General features: G+C 48.4%; 1 protein-coding gene across 1 annotated transcript in view; it reads left to right on the forward strand.

Moving 5' to 3' along the window:
• Positions 1–14295, forward strand: part of ABCA1 (ATP binding cassette subfamily A member 1) — a 185655-nt gene that overhangs the window by 53428 nt on the left and 117932 nt on the right. Inside the window, exons 4-5 of the mRNA XM_085641305.1 lie at positions 10510–10651; positions 11865–11983. Of these exons, the coding sequence (XP_085497431.1) occupies positions 10510–10651; positions 11865–11983 (261 nt within the window). The remainder of the gene's footprint in view (positions 1–10509; positions 10652–11864; positions 11984–14295) is intronic.

The following is a 14295-nucleotide window of genomic DNA, read 5'->3' on the forward strand; positions in this document are numbered from 1 at the left end:
ACTGACAGCAGTTGTCCACAGGCTAAAAACAAAACTGTTCCTCCAACTACTCCTGTCACACCACCTATTACTGTCAGCAGTAATCCCCCAGGTGGTGGGAGTGCCCCCAAAAATTTGGTTGGGTTTTCTTGGGGAACACAGGGGGATCCTGGCTTAGCCAATTCCCCTACAGCAGCTACTCTTGTCTGTGATGGTGGCATGGGGTTTGCCAACTTCACTGCCTGTCCCAACACTTTGGGTAGGTACAGACAGGAACCCTACATCAATGGTAGAAAAGCTGAGGCCTACAGAGACACTGGAGCTAGCATCACTATGGTGGCCCATAGGCTAGTTCCCTCTGAGCAGCTTTTGCCTGGTTTCTCATACCAGGTAACTAACATTGATGGCAAACAGAACAGTCATCCCATGGCAGAGGTATGTCTCAGCTGGGGAGGTGTCACTGGCCCTAAAAGGGTGGCAGTGTCTCCAACCTTGCCTGTGGACTGCTTGCTGGGGAATGACTTAGAACTCTCAGCTTGGGCTGGAGTTGAACAAGACACCCATTCTAAAATGGTAGGCCTTTCCAAAAAGGGTAGTGGGGTTGTGCCAGTCACAACCCCTGTCCAAGTAGCTCTCCTCCCTGAAAAGGTTGGAAGGGCAGTGGTAGCCACAGCCCAGGCACAGACAGACTTCCCTGTAGAAATTGGCAGAGCTGTGACAGTCACAGCTCAAACACAAACTGAGTGCCTTCCTGAAAAGGTTGGCAAGGCTGTAATGGTCTCAGCCCATACTCAGACTGATATAGGTGTAGTGAAGCCTGAAACTATGGATCACTCCACACAAACAGAGAGTAGTAGGGAGGAAGAAAAGTCTCCCTCTCCCCAGACATTAGGAAAAGGTCAGCCTCCTCAAGGATCTGACCTCACCCCTTGTGAAGGAACTGCCCCAGAGGTAGCCAGGCCTGGCCTGGCAGAGCCTCTGATGGCAGTGGCCCCTTCCAAGGTGGGACCCAGTCTGGTGCAGGTAGCCTGCCTCTCTCTACCCTGCCTCAGTCATCCCAGGGCTGCAGAGGTCAGGGAGGCCAGTGGACCCCAAGAGGGCCCCTGTCCACAAGAACCCCCCCTTCAAAAGAATGAGGATTGCCTGGTTAGTTGCCCTAGCCAGGTGATGGGTAAAAACATTCCTGAGGGATCCCCTTCACAGGTAGTTAGGGACCTCCCCCAGAGGGATTCTGTTGGGCACAGGCAAACATGGGACCTTAGGGCCCCAAACCTGACCTGTCCCTCCAGTAAGCCCACAAAAGGGACCCAGCCTCCAGCTTTAGGTAGCCAGAGGCTGACCCTGAGAGCACAGTGCAACTCAGTTAGAGAAAGAAAGGCATCCATGGTGGAGGATGATTGGAGGAAGCTGAGGCCTCACTTTGGGGACACTCACTTCAGTACTCCATCTCAACACCAGCCTTTTACTTTGCAAAGACACACCAAAGGTAGAGATTCCCTATGGTGGAGACCCTATGATATCTTTAGGATGAGGGATTGCTTAGTGGACCATGAGACAGGGGGTAACCATGCCAGTGCTGGTTCTTCCTTATATGGCCACTCAGGCAATAGAGGCTTACCTTGTCAAGGCCAGCCTTATCTCCTTTCGTTTGGGGGGGGGTTGTGTAGGAAGGTGGATATCTGACTATGGTTACCCCCAACTTTTTGCCTAGTGTCTAGCTGGTTTTTCGACTTAGTTGGCCTGAGATCCTGCCATTCAGGGTCTCAGGCTGTCTGCTCTCTCTGTAAAATGGACTCCATGTACCCTAGGTACATAACCAATTGGTAAGGATCACCTTATTGGACCCTGTACAGTGTACCCTAGGTACCCAGGGCATAGGTGTACCCTAGGCCTCCCAGGGGCTGCAGCATGTATTATGCCACCCCTGGTCTGGCCTTCCAATCAGACACAACTGGCTGATCACTCAGCTGGGGCAAGGTCGTGTAATCACCCCTTGCTTAGATATAGTATGCCTATATCTACCCTTATATATAGACACATGTGTACCTATCAGTCACTCCTATGGCAGGCCTTAACAATCCTGGAGGCAGAGTGCTTGGTAACATGTGAGATGGTGCTCTAGTATGAGCTGAGCCTGTCTGCAGCTTTCGGAACCATGTCCTTATAGCTGTTCTATGATATAGCCTACCATATACTCTTAAAGTGCCTTATAATCTTAAACGGTTATGGTAACTATGGTTTGGCTTTATCAAAACATGTCGTGTAAGGTGTCTAACACTTTGGAATTATACCCCCATACCATTTCTGGTGATGAGGATATTATTCCTCCCTTCTAGAGGGAGAGACATGTTAAAATCCTACGTTGCTGTTTAACTCTAACCAAAGCCTCAGCATCACAAAATGGATGCTGCTGCCACAGACACAAGTCTGACCTCCTGCTGCTGGGAGTGATCCCAGCCAGGGAGGCCTGGACAATAGGTTTCCTGCTTGGGGAGGTGCTAGCACCTCCCCAGACAGCCTTTAGTGTATTGGGGCAGGGTGGGCTGAAAGGAATGAGACATGCCTGGGGCACACAAGGTGTTCCTTGCATAGTCCAGTTCAAACCGGCGCTGGGGCACTCCAGCCCCAGCTCTGGCGCGAAACTGGACAAAGGGAAGTGGGTGTAACCACCCCCTCCCAGGTCCCACCCATAAGGCGTGACCTAGCAGGTATCCCAGCCCCCCAGATTAGTATAAGAGTGGGAGTTGGGCCTCAAGACTTTAGATTATCCTGAACCTGCAAAACTGAACAGAAACTCTGGACCTTCGACATTCGACGAAAGAAGAAGACTGAAGAATCTCCCTTGTAGCCAAGGAGTGGCTACCCTGTGCAAACAGGCACCATCAAGAGACTACCCTTTGCTTTGCGACCGTTCTACGAGGAACCGACTGCAGAGCCCGACCAGAGCCTTGACTTCCAGACTTCTCCGACCCTCATCCACATCTGCAGCAGAGCTGGGATCCGTGGAGGCGACGAGCGACGTGGGACCGGCTACCTGGGAAAAGTGGCTAGTAACTTACAGCGCAGCTTCTGAGGTACCCTCGAAGTTGTGCACCGGGGATTGAGAAGCCCCAACCCCAAGCACCATCTGCACCGAAGACCAGCCCCCCACACTCCACGAGTCCTGCGTGGGGCCCTTCAGCATTTTCCTGCTTGCCGCGTCTGTCCGGTTGCTTGCCCGCTGGCTAGTGGCCTTTGTGACGACGCTCCCTGAAATCTTCTGCGCTGGTTTGGCTCCTCCAGACTGGCTCCCGCTTCTCTGCAAAGAAGAAGCACCCCAGACCTTCCTGGTCTGCACCAGAAGCAAGTCCTTTGTTCTTCGTGGGTTCCGCTTGCCAAGGCTTGGTGAGTCCTAGTCCAACTTCGACGCCGCCGACAGCAAGAGCCTTCGCGGGACAGCTCGCCTCCTGGTCCTGGTCGTCCTCGACGCTTCCTGGTCCTCCTGGCTGCAGCGACAAGCTTCACCTTCACCTGCAACTCTTCACGACATCGCCTGGTTCCTTCCTGGTTCCACGTGGTCACTGGCTAGTGACCTTGACTCTGTCCCTTCTGCTTGCAGGTTTCTTCTCTTCTAGATCCCAGCCTTGGGATCCACCGGACACTCTCCCCTGACTGCCTGTCAGCATCTTTCTTCAGGCATCCATAGGAGTCGACGACGAAAACGACGCATCTTCACCCCTATGCACCCGCAGCCTGTGGGCTAGGTAACTTGGGTACTCCGGTGCTCATCAGGATAGTGACTATCCTAGTGTCTAGTTTTCAAGTCTCAACTTCCTAGCTACTCCGGAAGTGTCCTAAATCTACCGTTTTCTAAACTGTAATATTGCTATTGACTTTTACGCATCACGCGTGAGTGTTTCCACTCTGCACACGAATCCCGTGGGCCTCCCACTTCCTAACTAACGCTAGTGTAGTGTAGCCCCAGCGATTCCCTAGGCCTAGGCCTATTCTATTTCCGTGACAGTGGTTCTTATACCACTTATTTAGTATATGGTGTGCGTGGCCCCTAGGGCCTAACTGTATTACTTACCTGTGTGACTTACTGTATGCATTAATAAGACTGTGTTGTACTTACCTCTAATCTCATAAAGAGTGCTGAGGGTTTGCTTAGAATAAATACACTTTATTTTATATATATATCTGTTGTGGTGTCCTTTCATTTGGTATTCAAGGGATTATATATGGTATCACAGCTGGCTTCACATGCCATTCAGAGTTTAGCCTAAGACTGCTCTTGTCCATGCTACCACTAGGATAGCTGGTCTATAAGGTTGACTTTACAACCAATCACCATAAGGGTATTTGGACTGATATAAGGTGTACACTATAACTAGTGATATCATACATCAGGCCAACTTCTCACATTGGTGAGCAGCGGTTGGGATCTGAGCTTGCTGTTGTAATACCATTGTAATCTTGAGATACTAAATTGAAAGATCACACAGATATTGTCTAGGTACATATAACATAGATTATTATACTTAAGTCCTACTGGACTTTGTAGTGTAGGTTGAAGGGAGTAACACACTCTGACTACAACTACTAGAAAGGTTTAGTAGATACAACTAGTGTAGGTAGGTGCACACACCACACCCTCACTAGATCATGTCTCTGAGAGTAGATCAAGTAGATGCTCTCTCAGGAGGATCAGGTCTGCAAAAGATCCCCTCTAGATATGATACCTTAACATTCCAGGAGATGAGACATTTGTGTACCTCCAGAGGAATAAAACAGGGTTCCAACCCTACCCTTAGACAGCTAGTGGAGCTTCTGGAGGCCTATGATGCTGAAAGAGCTGCCAGGGATGGTGCCATAGCTGTAGATAAGGGTCTACCCACCACAGATGAGTCAGATGGGACTTCAGATGGGGAGGTAGACAGCCAGAGCCAAGTAAGGAGACTTAGCCAGGCTAACTTAAGTTTACATGGGAGTTTGCATGGGGTCCCCCCATACAGACCCACAAGTAGGCATTCACAGAGAAGCAGGAGGGACAGATCCCCTTCAAGGGAATCCATCCACTCCCATGTCTCTAGCATCTCTAATGCTTCCTCTCACAGGGGAATGACTTCACCTGAGAGAAAGGAGCATAAAGCCAGAATGAGGGAAGCTAATCTGAGGATTCAGAGGGAAGAAATTGCCCTTGCCAAGGAGAAGCTTGCTCTGGCTAGAGAGCAAAAATTGTGTGGGTCAGAACCCACTGGTGGCAGCAACATCCCTAGAGATAGGGATAGGTCTTATGACCATAGAAACCTAAGCAAGATAGTCCCCCCATATCAGAATGGGGATGACATCCACAAATGGATGACTGCTTTGGAGAGGGCCTGCAAAGTACAGCAGGTACCCCAAAGTCAGTGGGCAGCTATCTTGTGGCTCTCCTTTTCTGACAAAGGTAGAGACAAGCTCCTCACAGTCAGTGATGAGGATGCAAACAATTACAAAGTCCTGAAGAGTGCTCTGATAGATGGGTTTGGCTTAACCACTGAGCAATATAGGTTGTTGTTCAGAGACACCCAGAAGACACAGACACAGGACTGGTCTGATTTTGTGGATTGTGCCACTAAGGCTTTGGAAGGTTGGTTAAATGGCAGCAAGGTGCAGGACTATACAGGATTGTACAACTTGATTATGAGGGAGCAGATCCTTAGTAATTGTCAGAACCAGCTTCTCCATCAACACCTGGTAGACTCAGATTTGACCTCTCCCCAAGAAATGGGAAAGAGGGCAGATAAATGGGTCAGGACCAGGATTAGGCCTAAAAATCAGGGTGGTGACCAAAAGAAAGATACCACCAAGCCTCAAGAGAAGGGTGGGGATAAAGCAAAAGAGAAATCTTCCTCAGGGCCCCAAAACTCCACACAGGGTGGTGGGTCCCAAGCTCCCTCCTCTACCACAGTTAAAAAGCCTTACTGCCATGTGTGTAAAACACCTGGGCATTGGAAAACTGACAGCAGTTGTCCACAGGCTAAAAACAAAACTGTTCCTCCAACTACTCCTGTCACACCACCTATTACTGTCAGCAGTAATCCCCCAGGTGGTGGGAGTGCCCCCAAAAATTTGGTTGGGTTTTCTTGGGGAACACAGGGGGATCCTGGCTTAGCCAATTCCCCTACAGCAGCTACTCTTGTCTGTGATGGTGGCATGGGGTTTGCCAACTTCACTGCCTTCCCAACACTTTGGGTAGGTACAGACAGGAACCCTACATCAATGGTAGAAAAGCTGAGGCCTACAGAGACACTGGAGCTAGCATCACTATGGTGGCCCATAGGCTAGTTCCCTCTGAGCAGCTTTTGCCTGGTTTCTCATACCAGGTAACTAACATTGATGGCAAACAGAACAGTCATCCCATGGCAGAGGTATGTCTCAGCTGGGGAGGTGTCACTGGCCCTAAAAGGGTGGCAGTGTCTCCAACCTTGCCTGTGGACTGCTTGCTGGGGAATGACTTAGAACTCTCAGCTTGGGCTGGAGTTGAACAAGACACCCATTCTAAAATGGTAGGCCTTTCCAAAAAGGGTAGTGGGGTTGTGCCAGTCACAACCCCTGTCCAAGTAGCTCTCCTCCCTGAAAAGGTTGGAAGGGCAGTGGTAGCCACAGCCCAGGCACAGACAGACTTCCCTGTAGAAATTGGCAGAGCTGTGACAGTCACAGCTCAAACACAAACTGAGTGCCTTCCTGAAAAGGTTGGCAAGGCTGTAATGGTCTCAGCCCATACTCAGACTGATATAGGTGTAGTGAAGCCTGAAACTATGGATCACTCCACACAAACAGAGAGTAGTAGGGAGGAAGAAAAGTCTCCCTCTCCCCAGACATTAGGAAAAGGTCAGCCTCCTCAGGGATCTGACCTCACCCCTTGTGAAGGAACTGCCCCAGAGGTAGCCAGGCCTGGCCTGGCAGAGCCTCTGATGGCAGTGGCCCCTTCCAAGGTGGGACCCAGTCTGGTGCAGGTAGCCTGCCTCTCTCTACCCTGCCTCAGTCAGCCCAGGGCTGCAGAGGTCAGGGAGGCCAGTGGACCCCAAGAGGGCCCCTGTCCACAAGAACCCCCCCTTCAAAAGAATGAGGATTGCCTGGTTAGTTGCCCTAGCCAGGTGATGGGTAAAAACATTCCTGAGGGATCCCCTTCACAGGTAGTTAGGGACCTCCCCCAGAGGGATTCTGTTGGGCACAGGCAAACATGGGACCTTAGGGCCCCAAACCTGACCTGTCCCTCCAGTAAGCCCACAAAAGGGACCCAGCCTCCAGCTTTAGGTAGCCAGAGGCTGACCCTGAGAGCACAGTGCAACTCAGTTAGAGAAAGAAAGGCATCCATGGTGGAGGATGATTGGAGGAAGCTGAGGCCTCACTTTGGGGACACTCACTTCAGTACTCCATCTCAACACCAGCCTTTTACTTTGCAAAGACACACCAAAGGTAGAGATTCCCTATGGTGGAGACCCTATGATATCTTTAGGATGAGGGATTGCTTAGTGGACCATGAGACAGGGGGTAACCATGCCAGTGCTGGTTCTTCCTTATATGGCCACTCAGGCAATAGAGGCTTACCTTGTCAAGGCCAGCCTTATCTCCTTTCGTTTGGGGGGGGGGTTGTGTAGGAAGGTGGATATCTGACTATGGTTACCCCCAACTTTTTGCCTAGTGTCTAGCTGGTTTTTCGACTTAGTTGGCCTGAGATCCTGCCATTCAGGGTCTCAGGCTGTCTGCTCTCTCTGTAAAATGGACTCCATGTACCCTAGGTACATAACCAATTGGTAAGGATCACCTTATTGGACCCTGTACAGTGTACCCTAGGTACCCAGGGCATAGGTGTACCCTAGGCCTCCCAGGGGCTGCAGCATGTATTATGTCACCCCTGGTCTGGCCTTCCAATCAGACACAACTGGCTGATCACTCAGCTGGGGCAAGGTCGTGTAATCACCCCTTGCTTAGATATAGTATGCCTATATCTACCCTTATATATAGACACATGTGTACCTATCAGTCACTCCTATGGCAGGCCTTAACAATCCTGGAGGCAGAGTGCTTGGTAACATGTGAGATGGTGCTCTAGTATGAGCTGAGCCTGTCTGCAGCTTTCGGAACCATGTCCTTATAGCTGTTCTATGATATAGCCTACCATATACTCTTAAAGTGCCTTATAATCTTAAACAGTTATGGTAACTATGGTTTGGCTTTATCAAAACATGTCGTGTAAGGTGTCTAACACTTTGGAATAATACCCCCATACCATTTCTGGTGATGAGGATATTATTCCTCCCTTCTAGAGGGAGAGACATGTTAAAATCCTACGTTGCTGTTTAACTCTAACCAAAGCCTCAGCATCACAAAATGGATGCTGCTGCCACAGACACAAGTCTGACCTCCTGCTGCTGGGAGTGATCCCAGCCAGGGAGGCCTGGACAATAGGTTTCCTGCTTGGGGAGGTGCTAGCACCTCCCCAGACAGCCTTTAGTGTATTGGGGCAGGGTGGGCTGAAAGGAATGAGACATGCCTGGGGCACACAAGGTGTTCCTTGCATAGTCCAGTTCAAACCGGCGCTGGGGCACTCCAGCCCCAGCTCTGGCGCGAAACTGGACAAAGGGAAGTGGGTGTAACCACCCCCTCCCAGGTCCCACCCATAAGGCGTGACCTAGCAGGTATCCCAGCCCCCCAGATTAGTATAAGAGTGGGAGTTGGGCCTCAAGACTTTAGATTATCCTGAACCTGCAAAACTGAACAGAAACTCTGGACCTTCGACATTCGACGAAAGAAGAAGACTGAAGAATCTCCCTTGTAGCCAAGGAGTGGCTACCCTGTGCAAACAGGCACCATCAAGAGACTACCCTTTGCTTTGCGACCGTTCTACGAGGAACCGACTGCAGAGCCCGACCAGAGCCTTGACTTCCAGACTTCTCCGACCCTCATCCACATCTGCAGCAGAGCTGGGATCCGTGGAGGCGACGAGCGACGTGGGACCGGCTACCTGGGAAAAGTGGCTAGTAACTTACAGCGCAGCTTCTGAGGTACCCTCGAAGTTGTGCACCGGGGATTGAGAAGCCCCAACCCCAAGCACCATCTGCACCGAAGACCAGCCCCCCACACTCCACGAGTCCTGCGTGGGGCCCTTCAGCATTTTCCTGCTTGCCGCGTCTGTCCGGTTGCTTGCCCGCTGGCTAGTGGCCTTTGTGACGACGCTCCCTGAAATCTTCTGCGCTGGTTTGGCTCCTCCAGACTGGCTCCCGCTTCTCTGCAAAGAAGAAGCACCCCAGACCTTCCTGGTCTGCACCAGAAGCAAGTCCTTTGTTCTTCGTGGGTTCCGCTTGCCAAGGCTTGGTGAGTCCTAGTCCAACTTCGACGCTGCCGACAGCAAGAGCCTTCGTGGGACAGCTCGCCTCCTGGTCCTGGTCGTCCTCGACGCTTCCTGGTCCTCCTGGCTGCAGCGACAAGCTTCACCTTCACCTGCAACTCTTCACGACATCGCCTGGTTCCTTCCTGGTTCCACGTGGTCACTGGCTAGTGACCTTGACTCTGTCCCTTCTGCTTGCAGGTTTCTTCTCTTCTAGATCCCAGCCTTGGGATCCACCGGACACTCTCCCCTGACTGCCTGTCAGCATCTTTCTTCAGGCATCCATAGGAGTCGACGACGAAAACGACGCATCTTCACCCCTATGCACCCGCAGCCTGTGGGCTAGGTAACTTGGGTACTCCGGTGCTCATCAGGATAGTGACTATCCTAGTGTCTAGTTTTCAAGTCTCAACTTCCTAGCTACTCCGGAAGTGTCCTAAATCTACCGTTTTCTAAACTGTAATATTGCTATTGACTTTTACGCATCACGCGTGAGTGTTTCCACTCTGCACACGAATCCCGTGGGCCTCCCACTTCCTAACTAACGCTAGTGTAGTGTAGCCCCAGCGATTCCCTAGGCCTAGGCCTATTCTATTTCCGTGACAGTGGTTCTTATACCACTTATTTAGTATATGGTTTGCGTGGCCCCTAGGGCCTAACTGTATTACTTACCTGTGTGACTTACTGTATGCATTAATAAGACTGTGTTGTACTTACCTCTAATCTCATAAAGAGTGCTGAGGGTTTGCTTAGAATAAATACACTTTATTTTATATATATATCTGTTGTGGTGTCCTTTCATTTGGTATTCAAGGGATTATATATGGTATCACAGCTGGCTTCACATGCCATTCAGAGTTTAGCCTAAGACTGCTCTTGTCCATGCTACCACTAGGATAGCTGGTCTATAAGGTTGACTTTACAACCAATCACCATAAGGGTATTTGGACTGATATAAGGTGTACACTATAACTAGTGATATCATACATCAGGCCAACTTCTCACACTGCCTTCCTGGAAAGACATCTTACAGCCCAAAACTCCGCATTGCAGCTTCTCAAGGACATTGCCAAGACACCGAGCGCCATGTTCGTCTTGAAAACCATATAAGATTGTGTGGAAAGGCCACTTAAAGGTGCTCATAACCGTTGTTTTCTTTCTTCCCCCATTCCCAGGTCATTTCCCAAACAAGGCCCTGCCGTCTGCGGGCACCCTGCCCTGGATACAAGGCATCGTCTGCAACGCCAACAACCCTTGTTTTCGCTACCCGACTCCAGGGGAGTCGCCAGGAGTCGTCGGAAACTTTAATAAATCCATGTGAGTAGAAGAGGGACTCGCACTGCCACCCTTTGTTTCAGGAACAAAAATCATCTTTTTTTTTTAACATGGGAAATGTAGGTGTTGCCTGCAGAGTTTCCCTGGAGGGATGGTGAAACGAATGAAAGTGGGATGGTTGTATATATTTCATACTCCTAAGCCCCCATATACTTGTCCTATACTCACCTTGCTGTCAGTGGACAGTTCGATGTAATGGATGCAATATTTTTGACTTGTGATATAACACGTGATATAGTGGGGGAGTACCCGTGGATGACAATAAATTGGAGGACAATAAAGCGGCCCAAAGGTACTCGGTTACAAAATATTCCAACTCCTGTAAGACATGGGGTGCATCTTTTATAAACAAGAAACGGAAACAAAACAGCTTTTAAAGTGTGCGAACTAAATTCTAGCTCATCGACACTTAAATCAGGCCGGGCGAGTATCAAGCTCCATTTTTGTGTTTTAAACTAGGAGGCTCAATAAATAGATAATGATCTTCAATGTGAGGCCCTATTTGTGCAGGACTGTGTTTTACATCCATTATTATACAAGACGTCCCTCAGATGATCAGTGTGGAGAGATCAGGGGTGTTCCAACCTCACTGAGTGCCAGTGCTCAGCCATAGCACATGGCGGCAGAGTTTGTTCCACAGCACTTTGTCACAGCACTTTGTCACACTTCAAGGCCACGCTTACAGAATCCCCACATCAGAGCATGTCAAAGCGAAAGGTTTGAGGAAGAGTGGCAAAGACAAAATATAACGCATTCTTCCTCTGCATTGATACAACTCTGTATAAAAAAACGCACAGACCTAGTCAAGAAACCTTCTGACCGTGTTCGTTCACCCTGCCCTCTATATAATGTGGGTCGCAATATGCCATGTATGTTCTTGAATGCACTACATCCTTGCCGATTCCCCATTGGTGTCATTCTAGAGTCAGGACAATTTTAAAATGCCAAAAAGGCAATTAGGCAATTAGATTGAATTTCGCTGCAGATATTGAACCCCTTAATCTCAGGGTTGCTTATATGGGGCCTTGAAGCAGCACAATGTGTATCAGCCACAGGTAGTTAGAAATTTTCCTTAAATGATGATGGTTTGTCTTCCAAGGGAGTGCAAATTTTGTGATATTTCAAGGCACAGCGAAGACCACTTAGCAGCCAATCAAATGTTTTACAGATCTCACCTTTGTGTCCCTCTTTTCAGCGTCTCTCGCATGTTCTCGGATACACAGCGGCTGATGCTCTACAGCCAGAAGGACTCCAGCATAAATGATGTCCACAAGCTATTGAGGACTCTGCGAAAGTTCAGGGATGCTCACACCGGTACGTTTTGTGTGTGCTGGGCCTGGTGGGTGCTTTCGCTAATGGTGTTACCACAGCCAAGCTGCAGCAATGTATTCCTTCGCCTCAGCCATGTAATGCCAAGAGGAGTGTTCAACAACCCCGTACAGTACCATCAGTTTCCAGTACGCTCCGATATGTTTCGTGATGACGAAAGAGACTGTCTTTGTAATATACTTAGTCCCTGAAAAATTTCGTTTTCCTTCGTGGGCATTATGCTAGTGATGATTTATTTAGTTGTTATTCTCAGCTTTTATGATAGACATCAATTTCAATATTCTTATGACTGCAAAGTTGCAGTCTATAAAAAAAGAGGGAGAAAAATCTTTTTTTTAAAATCGGTTTTGCCAGAGGAAAAAAAATAAATGAAAATCAACTTTTCCCAAAAATAGGAAAGATTGCTCCTATGCTCTTTGTGCTTCAAACTGTGCCCACAGGCAAAGCAGTGTGAAGTTTAAAAACGCCGTCCCTTGCCAAAGTAGCAGAGTTGTGAAGGTATACAAGTTTGAAAGACGTATTTCAGTTTGGGACACCCCTAAACTCGATTGATGTGCAGTTGTATAGACATTCGGCCTTTTTAGTAAAGATAGGGTGTACTGGAGTAATATTTAGGTAGCTGAAGATGCCCCACTGTTGGAAACCTGAGTGACTGCGCATGTGACAGGATGAGAATGACAAAGAGCTGGGCCTAGAGTATACGTCTAACATGAAGCTTCCAGAGAGTGAAGACCTTCAGCCAACTGCTTGTAATAAAAGATTCAGTGTAATACTATGATTAACTATCCAAAGCTGAAGTTATATCAGTAAATGTAAGCTTGGACGTGCAATATTTATTGATATTCTTTAACACGCTTAAGGCATCCTAGTCTGTTATCAGTTTATTGGGCAGAACTGACCACGGTTCAAAGGCCGATGTGGGCTAGGCTCAGATGGGATGGTGTGTATGTAATCTTCTAGAAAGTAAGGCGGTTAGGCACCTGCCTATATATGCAATATTAGGGTCTATGTGGTCTAACAGATGCATTTTTTTACAATGGTTGGACAATTGGTTGTGTACATAATGAGCCCAGACGTATCAGTGTGTGGGAATTTACTTTACCATCATAAATGTAGGACGGGTGAAATGCATTCTTGAGGTGCAGTTTCTCTGTAGGGCCTACATGCTTCCGGACCATTACATCAAATTGGCAAAACTATTGATTTGTGTTGAATTCTGCCATGTTCGCAATAATATGCCTCATTTCTTTCTGGCCTAAGAAAGATTCAAAACTCAACAATTTTCCAGAACCATCTGAAGACCTTGCTCATTAGAGGTGGTCTCATTAGTAGGATGCCTGATTACTTACCCTTGGCTTTAAAGCTTTAATACACCAGGTTATGCGTTTCAAATTTGGGGGACGTCTTTAACCTATGACTGCAGGCACTGAATGTCAAAGGCCACCGCAAATTATTTTTTCAACTAAATCATCCGCACATATTTTTTGTGCCTTCTTCTTATGCGGCCACTTGTGCACCTGTCTAATTGCAGAAAAACCCTTTCTTCAGTTGATTGCACCAAAAAAGTATCTTTTTTGCACATCAAGCAGTTTAACACATAAAATACCAATAGCGGGTGCAGGCTGCCTAAATCCTAAAGCTGTCTACCGACATAAGAGGGAAGAGCAAACAGAAAAAGAGGAAATCTCCTTTGGTAAAAGTGTTCGGGAGCTTCAGATATTTCCGAGTTTTTAAAGGTATAGAGCAGTAGCTTTCCTGGACGTAGCATCAAGGCAGAAGGTATGTTTCTCCCATTTGGTATTTCTGAAATCACCATTAAAGTATTTGTCTCAGCCTTGGACCGGTGAGCTCAGGCTGGCCCTGCTGAGTCAGGCTTTTGTTTCCATGTTTTTAGCTTTGCAGAGACCTGAGGTTAGGTTTGGGTCACCCGCTGCATCTTTATCGGCAGCTGATAAAGGTTTTATTGACACGCGTTTATTTGTGTGCCACCTGTTGGGTGCAAAGAGCTTTCCTGCTGATAGTGGATGCCTCGTTGTCATAAGCTGCAAGTGACCCTAGGAAGGGAAGAGTGTTGGAAGCGGCAGGGGGAGCCAGAAGCACCGTTTCTGCGTTTTCCACAGTTTTTAGCACTTTGGGACAGGGATTATGTGGCAGAGTCTGTTAAATCAGATGTGGATGGTGAATGTCGAGTAACTGTGGAAAGGCTGCCAGGCAGGCTATCAAATAATACTAAATAATGATTTTTGTTTTTATGATGTGAGGTTCCCTGAAGTTGGGTGGTACAGTAAAGATAAAAT

The sequence above is a fragment of the Triturus cristatus genome, chromosome 2_2 (genome assembly GCF_964204655.1).
Source record: "Triturus cristatus chromosome 2_2, aTriCri1.1, whole genome shotgun sequence".
Lineage (NCBI taxonomy): Eukaryota > Metazoa > Chordata > Amphibia > Caudata > Salamandridae > Triturus > Triturus cristatus.